Source organism: Pristiophorus japonicus, chromosome 9 (genome assembly GCF_044704955.1).
Source record: "Pristiophorus japonicus isolate sPriJap1 chromosome 9, sPriJap1.hap1, whole genome shotgun sequence".
Taxonomy (NCBI): domain Eukaryota; kingdom Metazoa; phylum Chordata; class Chondrichthyes; family Pristiophoridae; genus Pristiophorus; species Pristiophorus japonicus.
Window position 1 is genome coordinate 8,421,333 of NC_091985.1, and position 25,333 is coordinate 8,446,665.

The window sequence follows — 25,333 nt, forward strand, 5'->3', positions numbered from 1 at the left end:
ATACGTGCGTCGCTGTCTCGGTGTGCACCATGAGGTTACTGAGGTTGTATCTGAGTGGGTGAGGGAGGCAGGCTGGGCTTCCAGCTTTAAAGCAGTGGTTTACATACTCCAGCGACTATGCTTATTCAGCAGAATGTATGCAGGGGCTGTGAACTCTGTGGTTATCGGTTAAAAGGGAACATTAGTGCAGTGGGTTAGAGGTGGGTTTGACAAAAGACATTGCAACTTAGCAGAGATGGGTCTTAGACTGCAATTAGTTTAAGTGAATCCAAAAAAAAGAAAGACTTGCATTTATATAGCACCTTGACAGATACTGCAGTGCCACATTATGCTTTAATCGCCGAACTAAAGTTAACGCCAACTTGCATTGATGTAATGGGACATAGGAATCACTAGAGGCAAAAAGGCCAAGGTCCGTCTAGTTAATCTTCTACCATCCTGATAGTCACATGATACAACAATGGAGTAGTTGACCAATCCCATCGACCAATCTCTCTCAATGAGCCTACAACAGACCCAGACATGAGGTGACGAAAACCCCCAGTGGGGGGAGAGCTTTGGGGACCACAGGTCCCCATTCACCTGTTCCTCCCGAGCTCGCTGCACTCACCATGCATTGACTCAATTTATTCATATACATAAACTAGAGGTGATCCAAAACTTGGCTATCCATGTCCTAACTCACACCAAGTCCTGCTCACCCATCACCCCTGTGCTCGCTGACCTACATTGGCTCCCAGTTAAGCAACGCATCGATTTCAAAATTCTGGTCCTTGTTTTCAAATCCCTCCGTGGCCTCGCCCTCTCCCTATCTCTGTAATCTCCTCCAGTCCCAGAATTCCCCCCCCCCCCACCCCCCAAGATGTCTGTGCTCCTCGAATTCTGACCTCTTGAGCATCCCTGACCATTGGTGGCCGTGCCTTCTGTTAAAGAGATCAAGGGGTATGGAGAGAAAGCAGGAAAGGGGTAGTGAGAGAATGATCAGCCATGATCATATTGAATGGTGGTGCAGGCTCGAATGGCCTACTCCTGCACCTAGTTTTCTATGTTTCTATGTTTCTAGAACCAACACAGAACAGGTGTTGGAGAGAAAAGACAGTGTAGGCGACTGAAGGCACTGCTGAAGTGGTAGATTTTGGGGAAGGTTTTGAAGATGGGGAGAGAAGGAGCAGGGAGGGAGTTGGGTGGGGGGTGTGTGAGGTAGGAAGAACATCACAGAGTATTGGGGCGTGATGGCTGAATGCTGTAATTATGGGAGGGCGGGGGAGGTCTGCAGTACCCCAGTGAGAAGAGCAGAGGGTGTGAATGTCATGCTTTTTCTGATTTTATGTTAAGTCTTGACTCAGTGGGTAGCAACCTCACCTCAGAGTCAGAAGGTTGTGGCTTCAAGCCCCACTCCAGAGACTTGAGCACAAAAATCTAGGCTGACACTCCAGTGCGGCACTGAGGGAGTGCTGCACTGTCGGAGGTGCCGTCTTTCAGATGAAACGTTAAACCAAGGCCCCGTCTGCCATCTCAGGTAGAGGTAAACGATCCCGTGGCATTATTTTGACGAAAAGCAGGGGAGTTATCCCTGTGTCCTGGCCAATATTTATATTTGATTTGCACAAATTGGCTGCCGCATTTCCTACATTCGAACAGTGACTACACTTCATTGGCTGTACAGCTGGAATGCCCTGAGGTAGTGAAAGGTGGAAATACAAGTTATTTTCCTTTATTTTATTCCTATTTTTGTCGACTGCTTTGCAAATTTACAATGGATAGAACTCCACCTGACCGAAGCATAATCACTCCTATTCCCAATAACAGACATGCAGCTGTAAGTGTCTGATGTGCTGTAAATGAACTCCCCTGCTCTTCTTCAAAATAGTGCCATGGAATCTTTTACATCCACCTGAGAGGGCAGACAGGGCCTCAGTTTAACCATTCATCTGAAACGCAGCCTTCGACAGTGCAGCACTCCCTCAGCACTGCACTGGGAGTGTCACCTAGATTTTATGCTCCAGTCTCTGGAGTGGGATTTGAACCAACAGAGACGATAGTGCTACCCACTGAGCCACGGCTGACACCTTCCCTCTTACAGTCCTGATTAAACCAAATGTCCTGACTTTGTCGGTAGGAGATTAAGCCAGTCACCATGTCAGAGGAAGAGGCACAGACCATGGCAAAGGTCAACAGCGGCATCAAGATGCTGAGTGCGACAGAGGATGTCAAGAGAGACCTGGAACTGATCATGAAACCCTACGCCAACTGGGAAGAGTTTCTGACGCCTGGGCCCATCTCCGTGGCGATCTTAGGCGAGCTGATCTTCATTTCCGCCGCGGAGGCGTTCCAGGTGAAGCTCGTGGCGGGCGGGAAAACGTTCCGGTATTTGCGACACCCCGAGTCGTTCCACGCCTGCTTGATGCAGGTGAGCGACCAGGGGTGGAAGGCCTTCAACAAAGCCCACAAGAACATGGACCAGATCCGACTCTACTCCTTGGCGGCCCCCAAACACCTGGCCAGCGCGGTGCAGGTGCTGAGCCGCGACCCGAAGGTGGTCAAGGCCATGCTGCCCAGCCGCCTGAACAGCATCAAGACGGTGGCGGAGCAGTGCCAGCTCCTGGCCACCTCTGTGGAGGACGAGTTCGCCTCGCTCATTGAGCTGGTCCAGGAGCTGCTGGAGTTCTGCGCCAGCTCCCGAACGGAGCACCACGCGGGCCTGGACGAGGTCAAGCGGACCCTGGCGGAGTCCCAGTTGCGGAAGGAGGCAGCGGAGAAGGAGAAGAAAAGGGCGGAGTCTCAGTTCACCGAGATTTCCATCAAGGTGGAGGAGGCCCATGCCGTGTACCACAAGGCGGTGAAGTTGATCCCCAACGGCAAGAACCTGGTGGGGGTTTACATCACGCAGTCTTTGCTCGATCTGACCAACAGTCTTGCTACGGAGCTGGTGATGATGGGCATGGCCGAGCCCCTGAGCCTGGCCCTTGAAGTCAGCAAGACCGCGGCACATCAAATAAAGAAAAAGGTCCAGAACAAGAAGTCGTCTAGCTCCCCAGACAAAGGTGAGAGCTTGGGGAACTTGATCAGCGTCTACCTGAAAGCAATCGAGATGGTGATAGCCAGTGTGCTGCTTCAGGACCTGATCTCCGAGAGCGGGACCATCGAACCTGACAAGCTGCAGAACAACTCCACAGACTGCATGGCCATGTTCCAGAGCAGCCTGAGCAAGATCGAGCAGGAGGAGGATTGCAGCGCCAAGAATGTGGCCCTGCAACTGTGCAAGGAAGGGATCACAACATGCGAGCAGCTGGAGGAGATCGCCAAGTGTGAGAAGCCCGATGAGGCCCAGTTGGAAAGCCTTGCCAAAGCCATCAATGAGCAGCATGCCAAAGTGCTAAAGTACCTTTCAGACTTCAAAAGGTCCACCAATGCTCCAGCCTTCACTCCCCAGCAGCCCAATCTAACCAATGCCGCCAATGTGGAGAAGGTGCAAGGTGGTCTATCGAGGATGGTCCTGGACCAAGCCTGCTTCAAGGTGGAACAAGCCAAATGCCAATTGGACACCACAAGAGAGCAGTATCAGAAAATGTCCGAGACAAAGGACAAAGCAACTAAGGACCTTGATGAGATCCTGATCACCATGATGAAGTGTCAGGTGAAGGAAATAGATTACGACACAACACTCAAGCTGCTCGTGACGGGCCTGGATGCATTGAGCCAGGTCAAGGAGCAGTGGGCCAAGATGAGCAACTTCTTTCAAATGATGTCCAATCTGATTAAGGTCTCTCTCAATGACGCCCTCACGCAGTTCACCAGCGACAGTGAGGCTTTCGAGGTGTTCCCAGGCTATTCCCAGGACTCCTTCGTCAAGGACATGATCTACACCGAAGCCTTTCAGGCCTGCAACATTGCTAACCTCTGCCACATGATCTCGGGGACTTATGTGGAAATCTCCCAAAAGCACCTGAGGGACCAAGTCTGCAGTTTGGAGACGTACATCAATCTGAGCCCCACCGACCCTCTGTTTAACGTGAAGCGCAGCAAACTTCAGGAAGGCTACGTGGTCACAAAGGAGGCAGTCAACATGCTGGTGGTGAAGAACAAGCAGGAGTTTGAGACGCAAATACAACAGAGAATCGATAACATCAACTCTACAGTAAGGGACATCCTGCCTCTCGCAGTCGAACAATAAAGCAGGATACTCGACAGCAGCCTGAAGAAGGATCCTGAGTTGTTTTTTTGGGCTGAAGACTGCAGACAGGATGTGAATGAGCAGCCATGGTATGCAAATAATGTCTTGAGCATTCCCTCATGTATGTACAAAACTTTTGCTTGAGTCATAGGTTTGAACAGATTTCACCCTGTAACTCTCTCCCTCACCCTTCCCTCTCCCACTAACCAACGCGTAGATTCAAGGCGGGTTGCACATGGTCCGATGGAGAGGAGTAATTAGTTGGACTCGGTGGGGTGCAGTCTGGACCCCATGTGTAGAGGAGGCTCAGTTTCCAGCAATTCTACACAAAGACATTAGTCCGGTGATTCTTTATTGTCTTTTGATTTACGATAGAAAATAATCATTTTATAAATATAGGAAGACTTGCTCTTCTACAATTCGTCCACAGAGTTAACTCATCACGATCGGTTGGAGGTGCTAAGCAGCCACCTTACAACAGGCTAGCTTGACTGCCAATTGCTATAGTGGACTATATCAGCTCCAAGTTCCCCTCCAAGTCACATGCCATCCCGACTTGGACATATATCACCATTCCTTCATGGTCGCTGGGTCAAAATCCTAGAAATCCCTAAAAATAAACCAAGACTTGCATTTATATAGCGCCTTTCACAACCTCAGGATGTCCTAAAGTGCTTTACAGCCAATTAAGTACTTTTTAAGTGTAGTCACTCTTGTGTTGTAAGGAAATATGGCAACCAATCAGCGCACAGCAAGCTCCCATAAATAGCAATGTGATAATGGTCAGATAATTTGTTATAGTGTTGTTAGTTGAGGGATAAATGATAGCCAGGACACCGAGGAGAAATCCCCTGATCTTCTTCGAAATAGTCCCACGGATTATTTTACGTCCTCCTGAGAAGGTAGACTACCTAACAGCATTGTGAGAGCACCTTCACCACACAGACTGCAACAAGGCAAGAAGAAGGCTCACCACCACCTTCTCAAGGGCAACCAGGGATGGCCAGTGTTGTCCAATCCCAAAACTGATTGAAAGAAAATAGTAACTGTCCTGGAAACCAGGTACCAAGCCCAGTCCGAGTACGAGGGAGGTACACACTCCTAACACAGGGGTATGAGCAAGAATGGTCTCCAGATGTGACGGGAGTTAAAAAAGAAGTCCACATTTGGTTCTAATTGGAATAGCTTTTCAGGCTTGCTAAATCTGCAATAACCAATTGCAGATGAACACACCCACATCACCCGAGGTAAGTCTGTGAATATAACCTCCCGATAGGAATGATCTGACTGAACCTTTTGAAATCATGTTCGCCCTGCTAAGATGGCGATTCTTTTGAGTTCACAATTGATGCGCCATTATTGAGTGCATAATGTATTCGCACCTCAGTCCAGTAGGGTCCAAAATTCTGGTGGGCGGTGAAGGTGGAAGTCAGAAGGTTTTCTTATGGCCAGGGGGGGGGGGTGGAGGGGAGGGGGAGGTAGGGTGGTGGTTCCGGAATATGGGGTAGGTGCCACATCCACCTCACATAACAGCCAGTGGAAATCCCAATCGGTAGAGAATGGGGAGATGGTTGAATTTTCCACCTCCACCCCACATGCTAATACACAGCATTTGTGGGGCATGTGTGGAGGCGTTTGCAAGTTACCCCAGGAAATCCATCCAGTCCTCTGCCGATGGGGCCCAACAACATGACCTATGCCAGAGGTGACCTGGGATGGGTCCCAAACTGGGCCTTACTAAGCTGCCTGCAAAGGTAATCAATCCCAGAGGGAATCAATTGCCTTCAGAGTCCTACCTGGTTGTCTATTCAGATTGGAGAGATTAAAAATATATTTGCTGGGCCTTGCTGTTCTTCAAAATAGTGCCATGGAATCTTTTGCATTCATCTGAGAGGGCAGATGGGCCTCGGTTTAACGTCTCAGCCAAAAGATTTTAGATAATTATACAATATTACTGCCACTCAGAGATTAGGGAACGTACAGTATGGGGTAAGGTGGGAAGGGTAGCATGGTGATGGAAAGGGAGGGGTGGAGTGGAGAGGAGGGGTTGGGTAGGGAGAGGAGAGGAGGGGTGGAGAGGAAGTGTTGGGTTGGGTGGGCAGAGGAGGAGGGGATGGGGAGGGGCAGGGAGAGGAGGGATTGGGTGGGGACAGGAAAGGAGGGGCAGGGTGGGGAGAGGAGAGGAGGGGTTGGGGAGAGAGGAGGAGGGGCTGGATGAGGAGGGCAGAAGAGAGGAGGGGCTGGGTGGGGAGGGAGAGGAGAGGAGGGGCTGGGTGGGGAGGGGAGAGGAGGGACTAGGTGGGGAGGGGAGAGGAGAGGAGGGGCTGGGTGGAGAGGGGAGAGGAGGGGCTGGGTGGGGAGGGGAGAGGAGAGGAGGGGCTGGGTGGGGAGGAGAGAAGAGAGGAGGGGCTGGGTGGGGAGGGGAGAGGAGAGGAGGGGCTAGGTGGGGAGGGGAGGGGAGAGGAGGGGCTGGGTGGGGAGGGGAGGGGAGAGGAGAGGAGGGGCTGGGTGCAGAGGGGAGGAGTTGAGGAGAGAAGAGGATGGGCTGGATGGGGAGGGGAGAGGAGAGGAGGGGCTTGATGGGGAGGGAGAGGAGAGGAGGGGAGGGGCTGGGTGGGGAGGGGAGAGGAGGGCAGTGGTTGGGACGAGAAGAGGAGGGGCTGGATGGGGAGAGGAGAGGAGGGGAGAGGTTGGGTTGGGAGGGGAGAGGAGAGGAGGGGAGGGGCTGGGTGGGGAGGGGAGAGGAGTGAAGTGCTTGGGGAGCTGGATGGGGGGTTAGAGAATAAATATACCTATCGTTACATTCCTGCGAAAATCGAGACCTCAATATCAACGCCCACTAAAGCAGCTCAGTAATCACTGTGAATAAATTATGTGAATGAGGCTTGAATTTAATATGCAAATGAGCTCAATAGATTACATTGAATGTATTCTGGCAAAAGCAGAAAAGAAGTTTCAATAAATAATAATTAAAAGACTTTGTTTACAAAAATGGTAACTTCTTTTTGTATTTTTCCCTCTTTCCTTGGGTATCGCAAACCAGTCTCTGGCTGAGTGTGGGGGCCAGAGAGCCATGGAGGGAGAGCAGCCCAAAGCGGCTCACGTTCTCCTTGGCGCCCACTGGGGAAATCCATGGTCTCCACTGGGCCTAGTCTCCTGACAGGATGACTGAAACCATGAGTTGGAATCACTGGCAGTAAAACCTATCTCCTACCACTGTGCGGCCCTGCATGTCACTGCTCTGGGGGTGGAAAGGAGAGCTTCTCCCAAGCGACTTTCTTCCGTTAGAGAGTTGTCAGCATGTTTCCTGAGAACCTTATAAAAGATTGTAATTTCAGTTTTCCCTGGGCACACTTAGCTCCCAATATTTGTGCAACACTCATCCATCCAACATGACAGGCCACACAAACATGGCCACCAGTTCAAGCATCTTCGCAACTTGTCCACAGGAACAGATGATCCCAAGGATGATCCTACCAGCTGCTTTCGTACACACTCCACATCAGATGCCCTTTGCTCCACTCCACCTTGCTCAATTCCGACTCCGAGTTGTGGTATCCGCAGTGAAGCACACTTTACAGCTCAAACACTGAGGCTTAGAATTAGCTGCATAGAGACCACGGGCCAGAAATTGACTGTGCAGTGCCCGTTTTCAGGCGAGAAACAGGTACTGAAGGGTACAACATGCCCCGCATCGCCTGTGAGCTCAGTCAGCGGTTAGGAAGTTGTCCTGAATGGGACCCCTGGGGGCTGCCACCAGCGAGGTGAGTACTTACCTGTAGGTGGAACCAGGAAGCGCAGGAGTGCCTCCTCCTGACTTCACATTAACACTGCAGGCCGCTACCCCCCTCTCGAATGCTTCACCCCCTCCCCTCCCCTCACGGGCCGACACCCTCGGCCGGTGTCCCAGCCAGCTGATCTCGCTCACTCCCCCCAAACCCCGGCTCCGGAGCCGTGACTGGCACTCGCAGCTTGCCACTAACATACAAATGGACCAATTTTCAGTGGTCCAATCACTGGCCTCAATAGCAGTCGATGCACCCGATCGCAACTCCCCACCGCCCCCCCAATACCCGCGACCGACAAGCTGCCTGTGGGTTGTGTATACAGGTGCAGCAGTGCAGGGATTATGTCACTGGACTAACAATCCAGAGAACGTGAGTTCAAATCCCATCATCGATAGTTTGAGAATTTTCACTCAGTTTAAATAAATCTGGAAATAGAAAGCTGCTATCAGTAAAAAAAATGGCCATGAAGCAGTCGGATCGTCTTAAAAAACCCATCTGGTTCGCTCATGTCCTTCAGGGAAGGACACCTTCCGTCCTTACCCGGTCTGGGCCAATATGTATGTGACACCAGTTCCACACCAACGTGGTTGAGTTTTAACTGCTCTCTGAAGCCGAGTGAGCCCTCAGTTGTATCAAACCTTCACCACAGGGACTGCAGCGGTTGAAGAAACATAGAAACATAGAAAATAGGTGCAGGAGTAGGCCATTCGGCCCTTCGAGCCCACACCACCATTCAATAAGATCATGGCTGATCATTCCCTCAGTACCCCTTTCCCGCTTTCTCTCCATACCCCTTGATCCGTTTAGCCGTAAGGGCCATATCTAACTCCCTCTTGAATATATCCAATGAACTGGCATCAACAACTCTCTGCGGTAGAGAATTCCACAGGTTCACAATTCTCTGAGTGAAGAAGGTTCTCCTCATCTCAGTCCTAAATGGCTTACCCCTTATCCTTAGACTGTGTTCCCTGGTTCTGGACTTCCCCAACATCGGGAACATTCTTCCTGCATCTAACCTGTCCAGTCCCGTCAGAATCTTATATGTTTCTATGAGATCCCCTCTCATCCTTCTAAACTCCAGTGAATAAAGGCCCAGTCGATCCAGTCTTTCTTGATAGGTCAGTCCCACCATCCCGGGAATCAGTCTGATGAACCTTCGCTGCACTCCCTCAATAGCAAGAACGTCCTTCCTCAGATTAGGAGACCAAAACTGAACACAATATTCCAGGTGAGGTCTCACCAAGGCCCTGTACAACTGCAGTAAGACCTCCCTGCTCCTATACTCAAATCCCCTAGATATGAAGGCTAGCATACCATTTGCCTTCTTCACCGCCTTCTGTAGCTGCATGCCAACTTTCAGTGACTGATGAACCATGACACCCAGGTGTCGTTGCACCTCCCATTTTCCTAATCTGCCCCCATTCGGATAATATTCTGCCTTCGTGTTTTTGCCCCCAAAGTGGATAACATCACATTTATCCACATTATACTGCATCTGCCCACTCTCCTAACCTGTCCAAATCACCCTGCAGCCTCTTAGCATCCTCCTCACAGCTCACACCGCTACCCAGCTTAGTGTCATCTGCAAACTTGGAGATATTACACTCAATTCCTTCATCCAAATCATTGATGTATATTGTAAATAGCTGGGGTCCCAGCACTGAGCCCTGTGGCACCCCACTAGTCACTGCCTGCCATTCTGAAAAGGACTCGTTTATCCCGACTCTCTGCTTCCTGTCTGTCAACCAGTTCTCTATCCACGTCAGTACATTACCCCGAATACCGCGTGTTTTAATTTTGCACACCAATCTCTTGTGTGGGACCTTGTCAAAAGCCTTTTTAAAGTCCAAATACACCACATTCCTTGTCCACGCTACTCGTTACATCTTCAAAAAATTCCAGAAGATTTGTCAAGCATGATTGTCCTTTCATAAATCCATGCTGACTTGGACCGATCCTGTCACTGCTTTCCAAATGCGCTGTTATTTCATCTTTAATAATTGATTCCAACATTTTCCCCACTACTGATGTCAGGCTAACCGGTCTATAATTATCAGTTTTCTCTTTCCCTTTTTTTAAAAGTGGTGTTACATTAGCTACCTTCCAATCCATAGGAACTGATCCAGAGTCGATAGACTGTTGGAAAATGATCATCAATGCATCCACTATTCTAGGGTCACTTCCTTAAGTACTCTGGGATGCAGACTATCAGGCCCCGGGGATTTATTAGCCTTCAATCCCATCAATTTCCCTAACACAATTTCCTGCCTAATAAGGATATCCTTCAGTTCCTCCTTCTCACTAGACCCTCGGTCCCCTAGTACTTCCGGAAGGTTATTTGTGTCTTCCTTCATGAAGACAGAACCAAATTATTTGTTCAACTGGTCTGCCATTTCTTTGTTCCCCATTATAAATTCACCTGATTCTGACTGCAAGGGACCTACGTTTGTCTTCACTAATCTTTTTCTCTTCAAACATCTATAGAAGCTTTTGCAGTCAGTTTTTATGTTCCCGGAAAGCTTCCTCTCATACTCTATTTCCCCCCTCTTAATTAAACTGTTTGTCCTCCTCTGCTGAATTCTAAATTTCTCCCAGTCCTCAGGTTTGCTGCTTTTTCTGGCCAATTGATATGCCTCTTCCTTGGATTTAAACTATCCTTAATTTCCCTTGTTAGCCATGGTTGAGCCACCTTCCCCGTTTTATTTTTACTCCAGACAGGGATGTACAATTGCTGAAGTTCATTCATGTGATCTTTAACTGTTTGCCATTGCTTATCCACCGTCAACCCTTTAAATATCCTTTGCCAGTCTATCCTAGCCAATTCACGCCTCATACCGTCGAAGTTACCTTTCCTTAAGTTCAGGACCCCAGTTTCCGAATTAACTGTGTCACTCTCCATCCAAATAAAGAATTCTACAATATTATGGTCACTCTTCCCCAAGGGGCCTCGCACAACAAGATTGCTAATTAGTCCCTTTCTCATTAAACATCACTCAGTCTAGGATGGCCAGCCCTCTAGTTGGTTCCTCGACATATTGGTCCAGAAGGCCGCTCACTACCACTTTCTTGAGGGCAATGAGGGATGGGCAATAAATGACAGTCTTGCCAGCGATGGTCACGTCCCGAGAGTGAATAATAAAAAGAATTTTGAGTCCCATCCAATTTCTAGGACCATGCAATTGGCAATGCGACTCAAAGCATGGGAAGGTCCAAGAGGTTGGTGCCGCAGGGTGATAGGACATAGACCTAGGTGTGCGTTTGCCAGAAGTAACTGTCTCACTTGCCAGAAGCAAGTGCCCCATCGTGGGAGAGGCTGACAGGGCAGCCCAGACGGTGCTTCATAGGGTGGGAGGAAAGATCCAGGCGATGGAGCACACTGGAACCTTCCCCTTGATGAACAGCAGTGGCTGAAACCAGAGGAGTAGGCTGCCTGATGTCCTTCTCAGCCGGCAGAAACAAAGAGCAGAAAGTCAATCGCTGCAATCATTCCGAAGTCATGGTTCTCCTTCGCCTGAGTCCATGCTCCACAACCCCAAGGCTCCTGAGCTGAGATTTGATCCAGTAATCAAACCTTCTGTCTGGTAATCAGAGGACTGCCTATTGTTGTAAGAAATGTATACAGGCACAAATTCTTTCTACACCTTAGAGATTCTGCCTTTTCACTACCTTATCATAGTTTCAAAGACAATTGTACAATGGTCAACTAATCCTCAATGCTTAAAATTGATGCCTATTGAAAGGGATGATCACTTATTTTTGATTCTCTGCTCCTTTCCCACACATCCATGCACCATCACTAGGCCGAGAAGGTGGGGCCACCTTTTCCTCACCCCTCCTCAGTGCCACTGGTTGCTAGGAGATGTGCAGCAGCAAGTCACAATAAGCAACCATTGCACTTTCCTCAGGTACCTGGGCACGGGTCCCTGCTACTGCTCAGCATTCCTACCCCTCCACAGCACAGGTGAGCTGGTAAACACAACATGAGGACCTGTGATGTAAACATATGTCCCATCACAGTATGGCACTGGTGTGCCAACACGCTAAACCATTCTTATATGGTTCTAGCTCAGGCTCTAATAGCCTGGGTTAACATGACACCTTCTCAGCTCCATCACTAATGGCAGGAAATGCTCGTCAGAAGTCAGGTTCGGTCCTGAGCAGTGAAGGCACAGGCTCTCTCAAAACACCTGCAGGTGAGACCCAGGTCTCAGCTTTGAGCCAGAATCTTGTTTCACTCTCCCGAGACTGGTGCTTCTCTCCCAAGAATGGTGTGTCCCTCCCGACTATATTGATTCTCCGTTGAGAATACCCCAGGAGACATGGGCTGAATGAGCAAAGGCCAGGAATGGAAACTGAGATTTTCTGGGTCTCAGCTTGGAGACTGGGGAGCTCCACCACCTATTTTGTTAATGAATATCCCCACAAAGAGCAGTAATCTGGTTACCAGCCCCCCTTTACCAATGAGCTAATTGTCCCTCCACAAAGCTTGTGACGGTCAGATAGACTTTTCCCAGGAGCTAAATAGTTAAATATTGATGAATTTTAACTAACTAACAACATTAACTGAAACCCTTATTGCCTTGTCTATAAAACCTTGGGGCATGGGCTATCAGCAGCATGGAAAGGATTTCTCATCCAATTAGAGGATCGGTCCAATCTGAGGCCTATTTCATCGCCCTCCTCTCACTAAACCAATGGGCACACCCACCAATAGCCATAACCATCGCGTTTGACAAATATGTCTCCAGACCGAGTCCAATATGGAGACCCTTCCTTCAAGAATGGATTCTGTTGTAATCTTTCACCTTTGTTCATGATGCGAATGGTGGCCTATCTCACCGACATTCATTTTTATGCTTTTTATTCATCGCTTTTGATCTCCTCCTTTATTTCACCCTACATGACTTTCTCATCTCCCACGCAATCCATTCTTCACCTGATAGGGAGGACAGCTGCCTTTACACTGGGAGTTCTTTTACCAGTTACTGGGTATTGATCTGGTGGAAGGAACGGCAATGTGATTGAGCAGTAAGAGGAAGGATGATTCTCACATGGCGTCAGACCAGTCACTGATGTGTGACTCCCCTGAGGGCGTCCAATCAGTAATTCCCGTGGTGTCGATTATTTATTGCGATTTGGACGAGGCTTTTAATAAGATTAAGGCTCATGAAATGACTGGCAAATTATCTAATTGAATTGCAAACTGGCTTGGCAGCAAAAAAAGACAGAATTTGCTGATAAACAGAAAAAGGCCCATCAGGCAGATCGTAAGTCACCTCCTATTTACATTATTGATGAACAATATGGAGTAGCCAGCTCAGCAGGACTTAATGCTTTGAGCTATAAACCAAATTATCACATACTAAAGCAAAAAGGAAATGCTTAAACTATCTAATTCATTGGGTCGGCCACAGTTAGGATATTGGGTCCAGTTTTGGACAGCTTACTTCAGGCAGGTTGTCAAGGCAATGGAGAGGGTGCAGAAGAGTTTCACGGAGATGATATCAGGGAGGAGAGGCTTTTGTTAGGAGAGCGAGTAGAGACGATTGGGCTCTTTTCATTGGAACAGAGAAGAAGTAAAATTCAGGCCACACAAGTGAGCCTAACCACATTCAACACCATTACCATCGGCGAATCCCCCACCATTAATATCCTGGGAGTCACCATTGACTAGAAACTGAACTGGACCAGCCACATAAATACTGTGGCTCCAAGAGCAGGTCAGAGGCTGGGTATTCTGTGGTGAGTGTCTCACCTCCTGACCAATGTTTTCTATAAGCAGCGTGGCTACACAGCTCTCTGCCAATCACACGCAGTCCAGGACTGACTTTTGCAAAGTGAAAGTTCACGAATACGCAAAACTGTGAATGGGCCACGCAGCTCCTTAAAGGGCCCAATCAGCCAAAAAATAATTATGGGGAACATTGCTTCCGACTCCCCAAAGTCTTTCCACCATCTACAAGGCACAAGTCAGGAGTGTGGTGGAATATTCTCCACTTGCCTGGATGAGTGCAGTTCCAACAACGCTCAAGAAGCTCGACAACATCCAGGACAAAGCAGCCCACTTAATTGGCACCCCATCCACCACCTTCAACATTCACTCCCCCCACCACCAGCGCACCGTGGCTACAAGATGCACTGCAACTCGCCAAGGCTTCTTCGACAGCACCTCCCAAACCCGCGACCTCTGCCACCTAGAAGGACTCGCGTCGCCCTGTCTGGAATTAGGGGCTCGCACAATTACCCCCACGAAAGCACGCCGAGCATGCCTGAAGCAGGAATAGAGGTGAGAAGGATTATTGTATTCCCACAGGTAGAATAGACTCCCAGTAACATGGGATCATCATAGGCAGGCCCTCGAAATGAGGATGACTTGCTTCCACGCGAAAAAAGGATGAGTTCACAGGTGTTTCAATGAAGGACCTAATATTCCAGGTCCCGAACTACATCCTGAAGGGTGGAAGATGCCAGTGCGTGGATTTTTTTAACGTGTGGTGGCCGTTGAACACCAGCCACCACAGAGCTAGGTCTTGGTCCAGTGGCAAGTGTCATGTATTTAACCATCTTGCAATGACATAGTCATGTAACTGTAACTCATGTACACTGTGCCTGTACCCTAGAAATGCACATCCTGACCACAGGGGGTGAACTTGCGGGAGACACCCCTCACCTGGGTTTCCAGGTATAAAAGGGGAGGTCCCACCCAGGGTCATCACTCCTTGGTCCTGGCAATAAAGGTGAAGGTCACAGAGCGACTGTGTCTAATATATCCATGCCTTGTGTGAGTTTGTAGTAAGGTGAAGGGACACTACATTTGGCGACGAGGATGGGAATCACCGAACCACGAGGATGGCCACCGATGGCACAGAGGAACGTTACTGTATGGGTCAGGACTGAGACGACTTCGTGGAAAGACTCCAGCAGAGCTTTGTCACAAAGGACTGGCTGGAAGAGACAGCGGCTGACAAGCGGAGGGCGCATCTACTGACCAGCTGTGGACCACAGACGTATGCGCTGATGAAAGACCTGCTCGCTCCTCAAAAGCCGGTGGACAAGTCTTTTGAAGAGCTCAGCCAGCTGATCAGTGAGCATCTCAAGCCGGCGAGTAGCGTACACATGGCCCGGCACTGGTTCTACACACACCGGCGTCGGGAGGGACAATACATCTCGGACTTCGTGGCAGAACTGCGGTGCTTGGCCAGTCTCTGTAAGTTCTCCGATGCCTGCAGTGGGGAGATGTTAAGGGACTTTTTCATCGAGGGCATTAATCATGCCGGCATTTTCAGGAAGTTCATAAAGACCAAGGACCTGACGTTAGAAGGGGCGGCATTGATAGCTCAGACCTTTATGGTAGGGGAAGAGGAGACCGAGCTAATTTACGCGTGCAGCCCTGGTCCAAACGTGGCGATGGACCAGGGAGTTAACATGGTGAACGCGGCTCGGGACCCCGCAGGTAGGCAAGGGCATTTCGAAACCGCCCAGGCAGCAACAGGCTCTAGGGTGGGCCCACAACAGGGCCAATGGGAAGGGGATCGGCAATTCACACCATCTCGAGGAACAATGCGTCCCGCGATGGGACCATTAACACCCACCATCAGAGTGCTTAGAAACAGCCAAATTGGCAATCAGAGAGGAATCCCTGGTTATAGTCCTTTTGTTAACAGCAATCTCAATCTCAGCTCATGCTGGAGATGCAGGGGTAGATACACTGTGAAAAGCTGCAGGTTCCAGCAATATACCTGTAGGATTTGTAATGTCAGCGGACACTTGGCCAGGATGTGCAAAAAGGCAGTAGCGAGGCTAATCTGCGAGACAGAGGAACCAGACGAGGGGTCTGCAATGCAGGATGAGGCCTGGGGTAAAGCCATAGATGCTGAAGTTCAGCAGGTTCATGTGGCTGACGTCCACAGCTCATACACTAAACCGCCACCAATGATGATGAAAGTCTTACTGAATGGCATGGAACTGGATACGGGAGCTAGCCAATCACTCATGCGCGCCCAACAATTTGAGAGACTATGGCCATGCAGAGCTAGCAGGCCCAAACTGGAATGCATTGGGACGCAGCTACGGACGTACACCAAAGAGATCATCCCAGTGTTGGGCAGTGCGAACTTGGTGGTAACACATAATGGATTACAGAACCGGCTGCCACTCTGGATCATTCCGCGAAATGGCCCCGCGCTTTTGGGGAGGACTTGGCGAGCTGAGATGAATTGGAAATGAGGGGATGTGCACGCCATTTCATCCGTGGTGTGAAGCTCATGCTCACAGGTCCTGCAAAAATTCGGGTCACTGTTTCAACCTGGTGTAGGAACATTCAAGGGCACCAAAGTAGCATCACTCCGGACGCCAGACCAGTGCACCACAAAGCCAGAGCGGTGCCGTATGTGATGCGTGAGAAAATTGAAAGTGAATTGGACAGGCTGCTCAGAGAGGGCATAATTTCGGCCGTTGAATTCAGCGACTGGGCAAGTCCCATCGTTCCTGTCCTCAAAGCAGATGGCTCGGTTAGGATTTGTGGCGACTACAAAGCCACCATCAACCGAGTATCGCTGCAAGACCAATACCTGCTCCCGAGAGCGGAGGACCTTTTTGCCACGCTGGCAGGTGGCAAGCTGTTCACAAAGTTGGATCTCACTTCGGTCTACATGACTCAGGAACTGGCTGAAGAATACAAGTTTCTGACCACCATCACGACTCACAAGGGATTATTTGTCTACAACAGGTGTCCATTTGTCATTCGTTCAGCAGCAGCCATCTTTCAGAGTAACATGGAAAGCTTGCTCAGATCCATTCCTGGAACGATCGTATTCCAAGACCACATTCTCATAATGGGTCGAGACACCGAAGAACACCTCCACAACCTGGAGGAGGTGCTACGCTGACTGGACCGGGTAGGCTTGCGGCTGAAAAAGGCCAAGTGTGTGTTTTTGGCCCCAGAGATCGAGTTCCTGAGCAGGAGGGTTGCCACGGACAGGATCCGGCCCACTGAATCAAAAACGGAGGCGATCTGCTGGGCGCCCAGGCCCGGCAACACGTCGGAGTTGCAATCATTCCTGGGACTTTTGAACTATTTTGGGAACTTTCTGCCAAACTTAAGCACATTGTTGGAGCCGTTACACATGCTCCTGCGTAAAGGTTGTGAATGGTTTGGGGGGACTGTCAAGAACAGGCTTTCATTAAGGCGAGGAACCTGCTGTGTTCCAACAAACTGTTGACTTTGTATGACCCCTGTAAAAAACTGGTTTTAACATGCGATGCGTCATCCTACGGGGTTGGGTGTGTGTTGCAGCAGGGTAACGATGATGGCCGACTCCAACAGGTGGCTTATGCCTCCAGGTCGCTCTCCCAGGCAGAGCGTGGATAGTCAAGAAGGAAGCACTCGCTTGTGTTTACGGTGTGAAAAATATGCACCAGTACCTTTTTGGTAGTTAGTTCGAGCTAGAGACGGACCACAAGCCGATAGCAAGGCTGTCAATGCCAATGCGTCAGCTCGCATACAGCGCTGGGCCCTCACGCTGGCTGCATATGACTACACCATACAGCAAGGATTAACCAAGACGACTGGAGACCTGCTCTGCTGCAGGGGCCTAGTGCGCGCACACATATCGCAGTGTGGGCTGGCTCGTGCTGCCCCTGGGCCCTCGCCTCTTCTGGCCCTGAACTCGCGCCTCTCCTGGGCCCCGATCACATCCCTCTACAATCTCTTCGCCCTGACCTCGCCGCTCCTGCTGTACCTGCCCACGCTCCAATCACCGACCTGGACCTTAATGACGTTCCCTTCGCTGCCGTCGCCCTCCTGCGCCAGCTCGCGCTGTACCTTGCAGTAGTACGCCGCTAGACTCCCCATGCTGCTCGTTTTATGGCCCCGACCTGCCGCTGATGGTCTCTCACAGGCCGGGGCTTCCACGTGATAATGTTCCATCAACAGGAGATAATGTTCCATCAATTAGCTGTTTTCAATGGGCGTGTGGCAATGATAGGAGGAAGCCCAGGCACAGAGGAACAAATACTATGGGGGACAAAACGGCTCCTGTGTTGTTGCGATCATAGGAATGACATCTATGGAAAGCATCCAGTCAGGGTTGAGTAGATTACAATGTTAGACTGATCTGCTGGAGCTGTTGGCACAGGAGATATTTACCAGGAGTTTGTCTTCTTGAAGTAGTCGCCTCTCTCTCGGGGATTAATATGCAGATGTTTTGGAGCAATGTTTGTAGATATTAACCCATATTGTAACACTGCTCCCCCCACCTCCTGTGCTCCCCCCCCACCCCCCGCCCCCGGGGTTGTACATCAATGAAGTCCTTCTTTTCACTTTGGCAGTTCCGCAGAAGGAAGGTGGGGAAAGTCAATAGGATGTACTCTGCTTGGGAGTTTCACTGCTACCTAGATCGAATGTTCGCTGTGCTTGTCCTCAGTGATGTACAGCTACAAGGTGAAACTTGTCATAAGGTGTCAAACATGGCTCAGCAGGTAGCATTCTCACCTATCCCAGGGCAATACTGAGGGAGTGCTGCACTGTCAGAGGGGCAGTACTGAGGGAGCGCTGCACTGTCGGAGGGGCAGTACTGAGGGAGTGCTGCACTGTCAGAGGGACAGTACTGAGGGAGCACTGCACTGTCGGAAGGACAGTACTGAGGGAGCGCTGCACTGTCGGAGGGACAGTACTGAGGGAGCCCTGCACTGTCGGAAGGACAGTACTGAGGGAGCGCTGCACTGTCGGAGGGGCAGTACTGAGGGAGCGCTGCACTGTCGGAGGGGCAGTACTGAGGGAGCGCTGCACTGTCGGAAGGACAGTACTGAGGGAGCGCTGCACTGTTGGAGGGGCAGTACTGAGGGAGCGCTGCACTGTCGGAAGGACAGTACTGAGGGAGCGCTGCACTGTCAGAGGGGCAGTACTGAGGGAGCGCTGCACTGTCGGAAGGACAGTACTAAGGGAGCGCTGCACTGTCGGAGGGGCAGTACTGAGGGAGCGCTGCACTGTCGGAGGGGCAGTACTGAGGGAGCGCTGCACTGTCAGAGGGGCAGTACTGAGGGAGCGCTGCACTGTCGGAAGGACAGTACTGAGGGAGCGCTGCACTGTCGGAAGGACAGTACTGAGGGAGCGCTGCACTGTCGGAGGGGCAGTACTGAGGGAGCGCTGCACTGTCGGAAGGACAGTACTGAGGGAGCACTGCACTGTCGGAGGGGCAGTACTGAGGGAGCGCTGCACTGTCGGAGGGACAGTACTGAGGGAGCGCTGCACTGTCGGAGGGGCAGTACTGAGGGAGCGCTGCACTGTCGGAAGGACAGTACTGAGGGAGCGCTGCACTGTCGGAGGGGCAGTACTGAGGGAGCGCTGCACTGTCGGAGGGGCAGAACTGAGGGAGCGCTGCACTGTCGGAGGGGATGTTCTGACAGAGTGCTGCACTGTCGGAGGTGCCATCTTTCAGATGAGACATTAAAGCGAGGGCCCATCTGCCCTCACAATTAAAAGGTTCCACGGCACAATTCCGAAGGAGAATGGGGGAGTTTTTGTTCCTCAACTAACATTACTAAAACTTGTCATTGTCATTATCACTTCTTTGTGGGAGCTTTCTGTGTACAAACTACCTGATAGCATTTAGGCTCACTGTTTCCCACCCCGCCCGCAGCTAGCCAGATTGAGAGGTTGTCGGGCGGGCAGTCCCGTGGCACCAGGCCACAGAGAGGAGGCAGAGAGGGATCGGAGGGGTGATTGGAGGCTAGGTGGGGGATGGGGGGCCGGGGGGGTGAGATCGCAAGGGATAGGGATCGGAAGCTGGAGGGAGGCGTGGGGGAGTGGCGGTTAAGGGCCGGAGGGTGATCGTGGACCGGAGGTGCTCAGGATTTAAAGCCCGGGGGAGCTGATCAAAGATCTGAGACCTTTTAGAGGCCTCGGGGAGCAGGGGAGGTTGGGGGAAGATCAGAAGGGTTTGGGCTCGGGAGGGGGTCCGATCGCAGGGAGTTGGTGAGGCAGGAATGCTGGCTCTGAGCTCCTGGGTCCAGCAGTCCTCGCCTTCCTTTAGCTGACGGGTTTCCTGATGCCTGGGAAACCCGACCAGCCAGAGTTAAATTTAAAATGGTGGATCACAATGAGGCAGGGAGCCTCATTATAATATTTAAAGTGACAGCCCGCCTCCTGCGAACGGGTTGGTTGCCCATCTCCCCATTCCCGCCCCCCGCCACCGCCCGTCTCCCATCCCGCCTCTGTTAAAACCGGTTGTGGGCAAGTTAGAGGCGGTTTTGGTTGGGCTTCAGTTTTTTAACTCTTCAACCTCCCACCCAACCCCAACACACCCAGGGCTCGAAATTCGTTTTTTAAACGGCACATGTTAGCGTCGGAGAGAGGCGGCTCACGGGAGGCTAAGGACTTACCGATGCAGCGGAGCAGTGTCCTCGCCTCCCGATAACTTTCGTTGGCTGACGCGAAGAGGGAGCGCTGCACATCATCGAGCGTGCAACGCCCCCTTGGCTCCGCGGCAGCAAACTTCAGTTGGATCGCCTGCTTTACCGGCAGGTGCTTTTCCCGACCGGGAAAGCTATCGGTACATCGGGGCTCCCGGGGCGGTATCGTCCGGAGAGCAAGGTGAGTTGTTGAGTTTCATTTTTTTTTTGGCTTCTATTTATTAACGGCCTAAGCTCAGTGGGGAAGTGTGCGTGTGGGGCACGGAAATTTTCGCAAACATTTTTCTTTTCATTTTCATGCATCCTAGCGGCAGAAGATTGAGTAGGTCTCTTGAGCTACTGCTCCCTTGGCACCAGAGGACCAGTGTGGGACGCCTCTTTTTGGCACTGCTCTCTCATCTTTGGGGAAAAAAAATGGAATCTTGCAATTTGAGGCGGTAATTACCGCCTGGCGGTAAAATCACCACCTAGGCGATGTCACTGCCTCAAAATCGGCGGTACAGAGTTTCCACCCCCCAGTTTGGGGCTTGGGATTAAAATTCACCCCAATATTTCCATGTGGATTATTTTTTAATTCACCCCCTTAAAGCGCAGGCCATGTCGTCTGGTTCTAATGTTCTGGACATTAGCCAGTTCCTTTAGAATCCTAAAATCAGCAATCGCATCACCCCTCAACTGCCTTATATGCTGTTTATATTTATATTGAACGCCAATGTTCTCAATATTTTTTAGTGTGTTGTTATTGGGCCATCTTACAATTGTTTATTTAGGGAAACAAAAAATGTTTCTTGTGCAAGTGGTGACCTTATTTTGTTTTTTTTTAGGGACCTTGAATGACGGTACAAACAGGAATGAGGACCCAACTCCGGGGTCAGCAAGGAGCAATCTCAACAACAACACCAACAACTGGTGTTAATATAGCACCTTTACTGCAGTGAAATGTCACAAGGTGCTTCGCAGGATTATTACGAGATATAAAATTTGACACCGAGCCGCAAAAGGAGAAATTAGGGCAGGAAAGAGGTATGTTTTAAGAAGCGTCTTGAAGGAGGAAAGAGAGGTAGAGAGGCGGAGAGGTTTAGGGAGGGAGTTCCTGAGCTTGGGGCCGAGGCAACAGAAGGCACGGCCACCGATGGTGGAGCGATTATAATCAGGGATGCTGAAGAGGGCAGAATTAGAGGAGCGCAGACATCTCGGGGGGGGGCTGGAAAAGATTAGAGAGGGGCGAGGCCATAGAGGGCTTTGAAAACAAGGATAAAAATTTTGAAATTGAGGTGCTGCTTAACCAGAAGCCAATGTAGGTCATCGAGCACAGGGGCGATGGGTGAGTGGAATTTGGTGCAAGTTAGGACACGGGCAGCTGAGTTTTGGATCACCTCTAGTTTACGTAAGGTAGAATGTGGGAGGTCAGCCAGGAGTGTGTTGGAATAGTCAAGTCTAGAGGTAACAAAGGCATGGATGAGGGCTTCAGCAGCAGATGAGCTGAGGCAAGGGTGGAGACGGGCGATGTTACAGAGGTGAGAATTGGTGGTCTTAGTTATGCTGCCTCACGCAATAAATGCCGGCCTTGCTGTCAAAGCCTAAATCCCAAGAATTAATTTGTTTTAAAAGTGAAGCGAATTAGGAACATTTTCAACCCAGGTCGGAGCAGATGTTGTGAGGATTTTGGTCACGTTGGGGAAGACCTTGCCTCAGGAGATTAAATGGGTGGTGAACGTACATGGTCTGTGAGAGGAGAGGGTTTGATGGGTTGAATGGCTCTTTCTGACCTTTTTCCTTGTGTTGAGGTACATTATTTTAAAGGGATTTCTCTTGCATTGGAAAATCCCATAGGGTCTTTACCAGTGTCTCCTCTAACGGGAGACCAGTCAAACCCCAGGGAACATTGGAGCACAGAATTCAGGCACAGGAGGAGGCCATTCAGCTCGTTCAGCCTGTTCCGCCATTCAGTGAGATCATGGCTGACCTGTATCTTAACTCCATCCACCCATCTTGGTTCCATATCTCTAAATACCCTTGCCTATTAAACATCTATCGATCTCAGTTTTGAAATGTTCTATTCATCCCCCCCGCCCCCGCCGCACACCCCCCACACTCCCCACTCCGCCACTGCAACAGCTTCTTGGAGGCGAAAGTTCCAGATTTCCACTACCCTGAACAGCATGGCTCTAATTTTAAAGTTTTCCCCCCACCAAAGTCCTCTTAGGCCCTAAGCTCTGGAAGTTCCTCTGTAAATCTCTCCACCTCTCCACCTCTCTCTCCTCCTTAAAACATAGAAACATAGAAACTAGGTGCAGGATTGAGGCCATTCGGCCCTTCTAGCCTGCACCGCCATTCAATGAGTTCATGGCTGAACATGCAACTTCAGTACCCCATTCCTGCTTTCTCGCCATACCCCTTGATCCCCCTAGTAGTAAGGACTACATCTAACTCCTTTTTGAATATATTTAGTGAATTGGCCTCAACAACTTTCTGTGGAAGAGAATTCCACAGGTTCACCACTCTCTGGGTGAAGAAGTTTCTCCTCATCTCGACCTTAAATGGCTTACCCCTTATCCTTAGACTGTGACCCCTGGTTCTGGACTTCTGCAACATCGGGAACATTCTTCCTGCATCTAACCTGTCCAATCCCGTTAGAATTTTGAATGTTTCTATGAGATCCCCTCTCATTCTTCTAAATTCCAGTGAATATAAGCCTAGTCGATCCAGTCTTTCTTCATATGTCAGTCCTGCCATCCCGGGAATCAGCCTGGTGAACCTTTGATGCGCTCCCTCAATAGCAAGAATGTCCTTCCTCAGATTAGGAGACCAAAACTGCACACAATATTCCAGGTGTGGCCTCACCAAGGCCCTGTACAACTGCAGTAAGACCTCCCTGCTTCTATACTCAAATTCCCTCGCTATGAAGGCCAGCATGCCATTTGCTTTCTTTACCGCCTGCTGTACCTGCATGCCAACTTTCAATGACTGATGTACCATGACACCCAGGTCTCATTGCACCTCCCCTTTTACTAATCTGTCACCATTCAGATAATAATCTGCCTTCCTGTTTTTGCCACCAAAGTGGATAACCTCACATTTATCTACATTATACTTCATCTGTCATCATCATAGGCAGTCCCTCGGAATCGAGGAAGACTTGCTTCCACTCCCAAAGTGAGTTCTTTGGTGGCTGAACAGTCCAATACGAGAGCCACAGACCCTGTTACAGGTGGGACAGACATTCGTCGAGGGAAGGGGTCGGTGGGGCTGGTTTGCCGCGCGCTCCTTCCGCTGCCTGCGCTTGGCCTCTTCATGCTCTTTGCGCTGAGACTCGAAGAGCTCAACGCCCTCCCGGATGTACTTTCTCCACCACGGGTGGTCTTCGGCCAGGGTCTCCCAGGTGTCAGTGGTGATGACGCACTTTACCAGGGAGGCTTTGAGGGTGTCCTTATATCGTTTCCGCTGTCCTCCTTTGGCTCGTTTACCATGAAGGAGCTCCGCATAAAGCATTTGCTTCGGGAGTCTCGTATCTGGCGTGCGATCTATGTGGCTTGCCCAGCGAAGCTGATCGAGTGTGGTCAGTGCTTCAATACTGGGGATGTTAGCCTGGTCGAGGACACTGATGTTGGTGCACCTGTCCTCTCAGGGGATTTGCAGGATGTTGCAGAGACATCGTTGGTGATATATCTCCAGTGACTTGAGGTGCCTTCTATACATGGTCCATGCCTCAGATCCATACAGGAAGGCGGGTATTACTACAGCCCTGTAGACCATGAGTTTGGTGGAAGATTTGAGGGCCTGATCTTCAAACACTCTTTTCCTCAGGCGGCCGAAGGCTGCACTGGTGCACTGGAGGCGATGTTGAATCTCTGCATCAATGTCTGCCTTTGTTGATAAGAGGCTCCCGAGATATGGGAGATGGTCCACGTTGTCCAGGGCCGCACCGTGAATCTTGATGATTGGAGGGCAGTGCTGTGCGGTGATGACAGGCTGGTGAAGGACCTTTGTCTTACGGACGTTAAGCGTAAGGCTCATGCTTTCATATGCCTCAGTGAATACATTGACTATATCCTGGAGTTCAGCCTCTGAATGTGCACAGACCCAGGCATCGTCCGCATACTGTAGCTCAATGACAGAGGTTGGGGTGATCTTAGACCTGGCCTGGAGGCGGCGTAGGTTAAACAGCTTCCCACTGGTTCTGTAGTTTAGTTCCACTCCAGCGGGGAGCTTGTTGATTGTGAGGTGGAGCATGGCGGTGAGGAATATTGAGAAGAGGGTTGGAGTGATGACGCAGCCCTGTTTGACCCCGGTCCGGATGTGAATTGGGTCTGTAGTGGATCCGTTGGTAAGGATCACGGCCTGCATGTTGTCGTGGAGCAGGCAAAGGATGCTGACAAACAGAGGAGGACGCTCCATAGACCCTCACGGTTGACAGTGTCAAAGGCCTTTGTAGGATCGAAAAAGGCCATGTATAAGGGCTGGCGCTGCTCCCTGCATTTTTCCTGCAACTGTCGCGCTGCAAAGATCATGTCTGTTGTGCCCCGTATGGGACAAAATCTGCATTGTGATTCCGGGAGGAGCTCCTCGGCGACAGGGAGAAGTCGATTGAGGAGAACTCTTTCCCAGTGGCTGATAGCAGAAAGATTCCCCTGTAGTTGCCGCAGTCGGACTTGTCCCCTTTTTTAAAAGTCACGATCACTGTATCTCTGAGATCCCCAGCATGCTCTCCTCCCTCCAGATGAGAGAGATGAGGTCATGTATCGGGGTCAACAGCGCCTCTCCGCCATACTTTAACGCCTCAGCAGGGATTCCATCTGCACCAGTAATCTTGTTATTCTTCAGCTGTTTTATGGCTTTGCCGACCTCGTGCAACGTTGGAGTTTCACTGAGGTGGTGGCGGGTCGCATGCTGCGGGATGGAGTCGAGAACACTCGAGTCAAAGGCAGAGTCTCGATTGAAGAGATCTTCAAAGCGCTCC

The 25,333-nt window shown here is 50.5% G+C and overlaps 1 protein-coding gene across 6 annotated transcripts in view; it reads left to right on the forward strand.

Annotated features, from left to right (window-relative positions):
- Nucleotides 1-25,333, forward strand: part of LOC139272561 (paramyosin-like) — a 43,205-nt gene that overhangs the window by 13,510 nt on the left and 4,362 nt on the right. For 3 of the 6 annotated variants that reach the window (XR_011594886.1, XR_011594885.1, XR_011594887.1), the window contains exons 2-3: nt 2,120-4,263; nt 21,198-21,396. Coding sequence is in view for 1 of the 6 variants with exons in the window: in XM_070888616.1 (XP_070744717.1) it covers nt 2,138-4,174 (2,037 nt within the window). In the remaining 5 variants the exon portion in view is untranslated. Of the gene's footprint in view, nt 1-2,119; nt 5,616-21,197; nt 21,397-25,333 lie in introns of those variants that run through there. The other 3 variants (XR_011594888.1, XR_011594889.1, XM_070888616.1) reach the window with 2 other exon arrangements.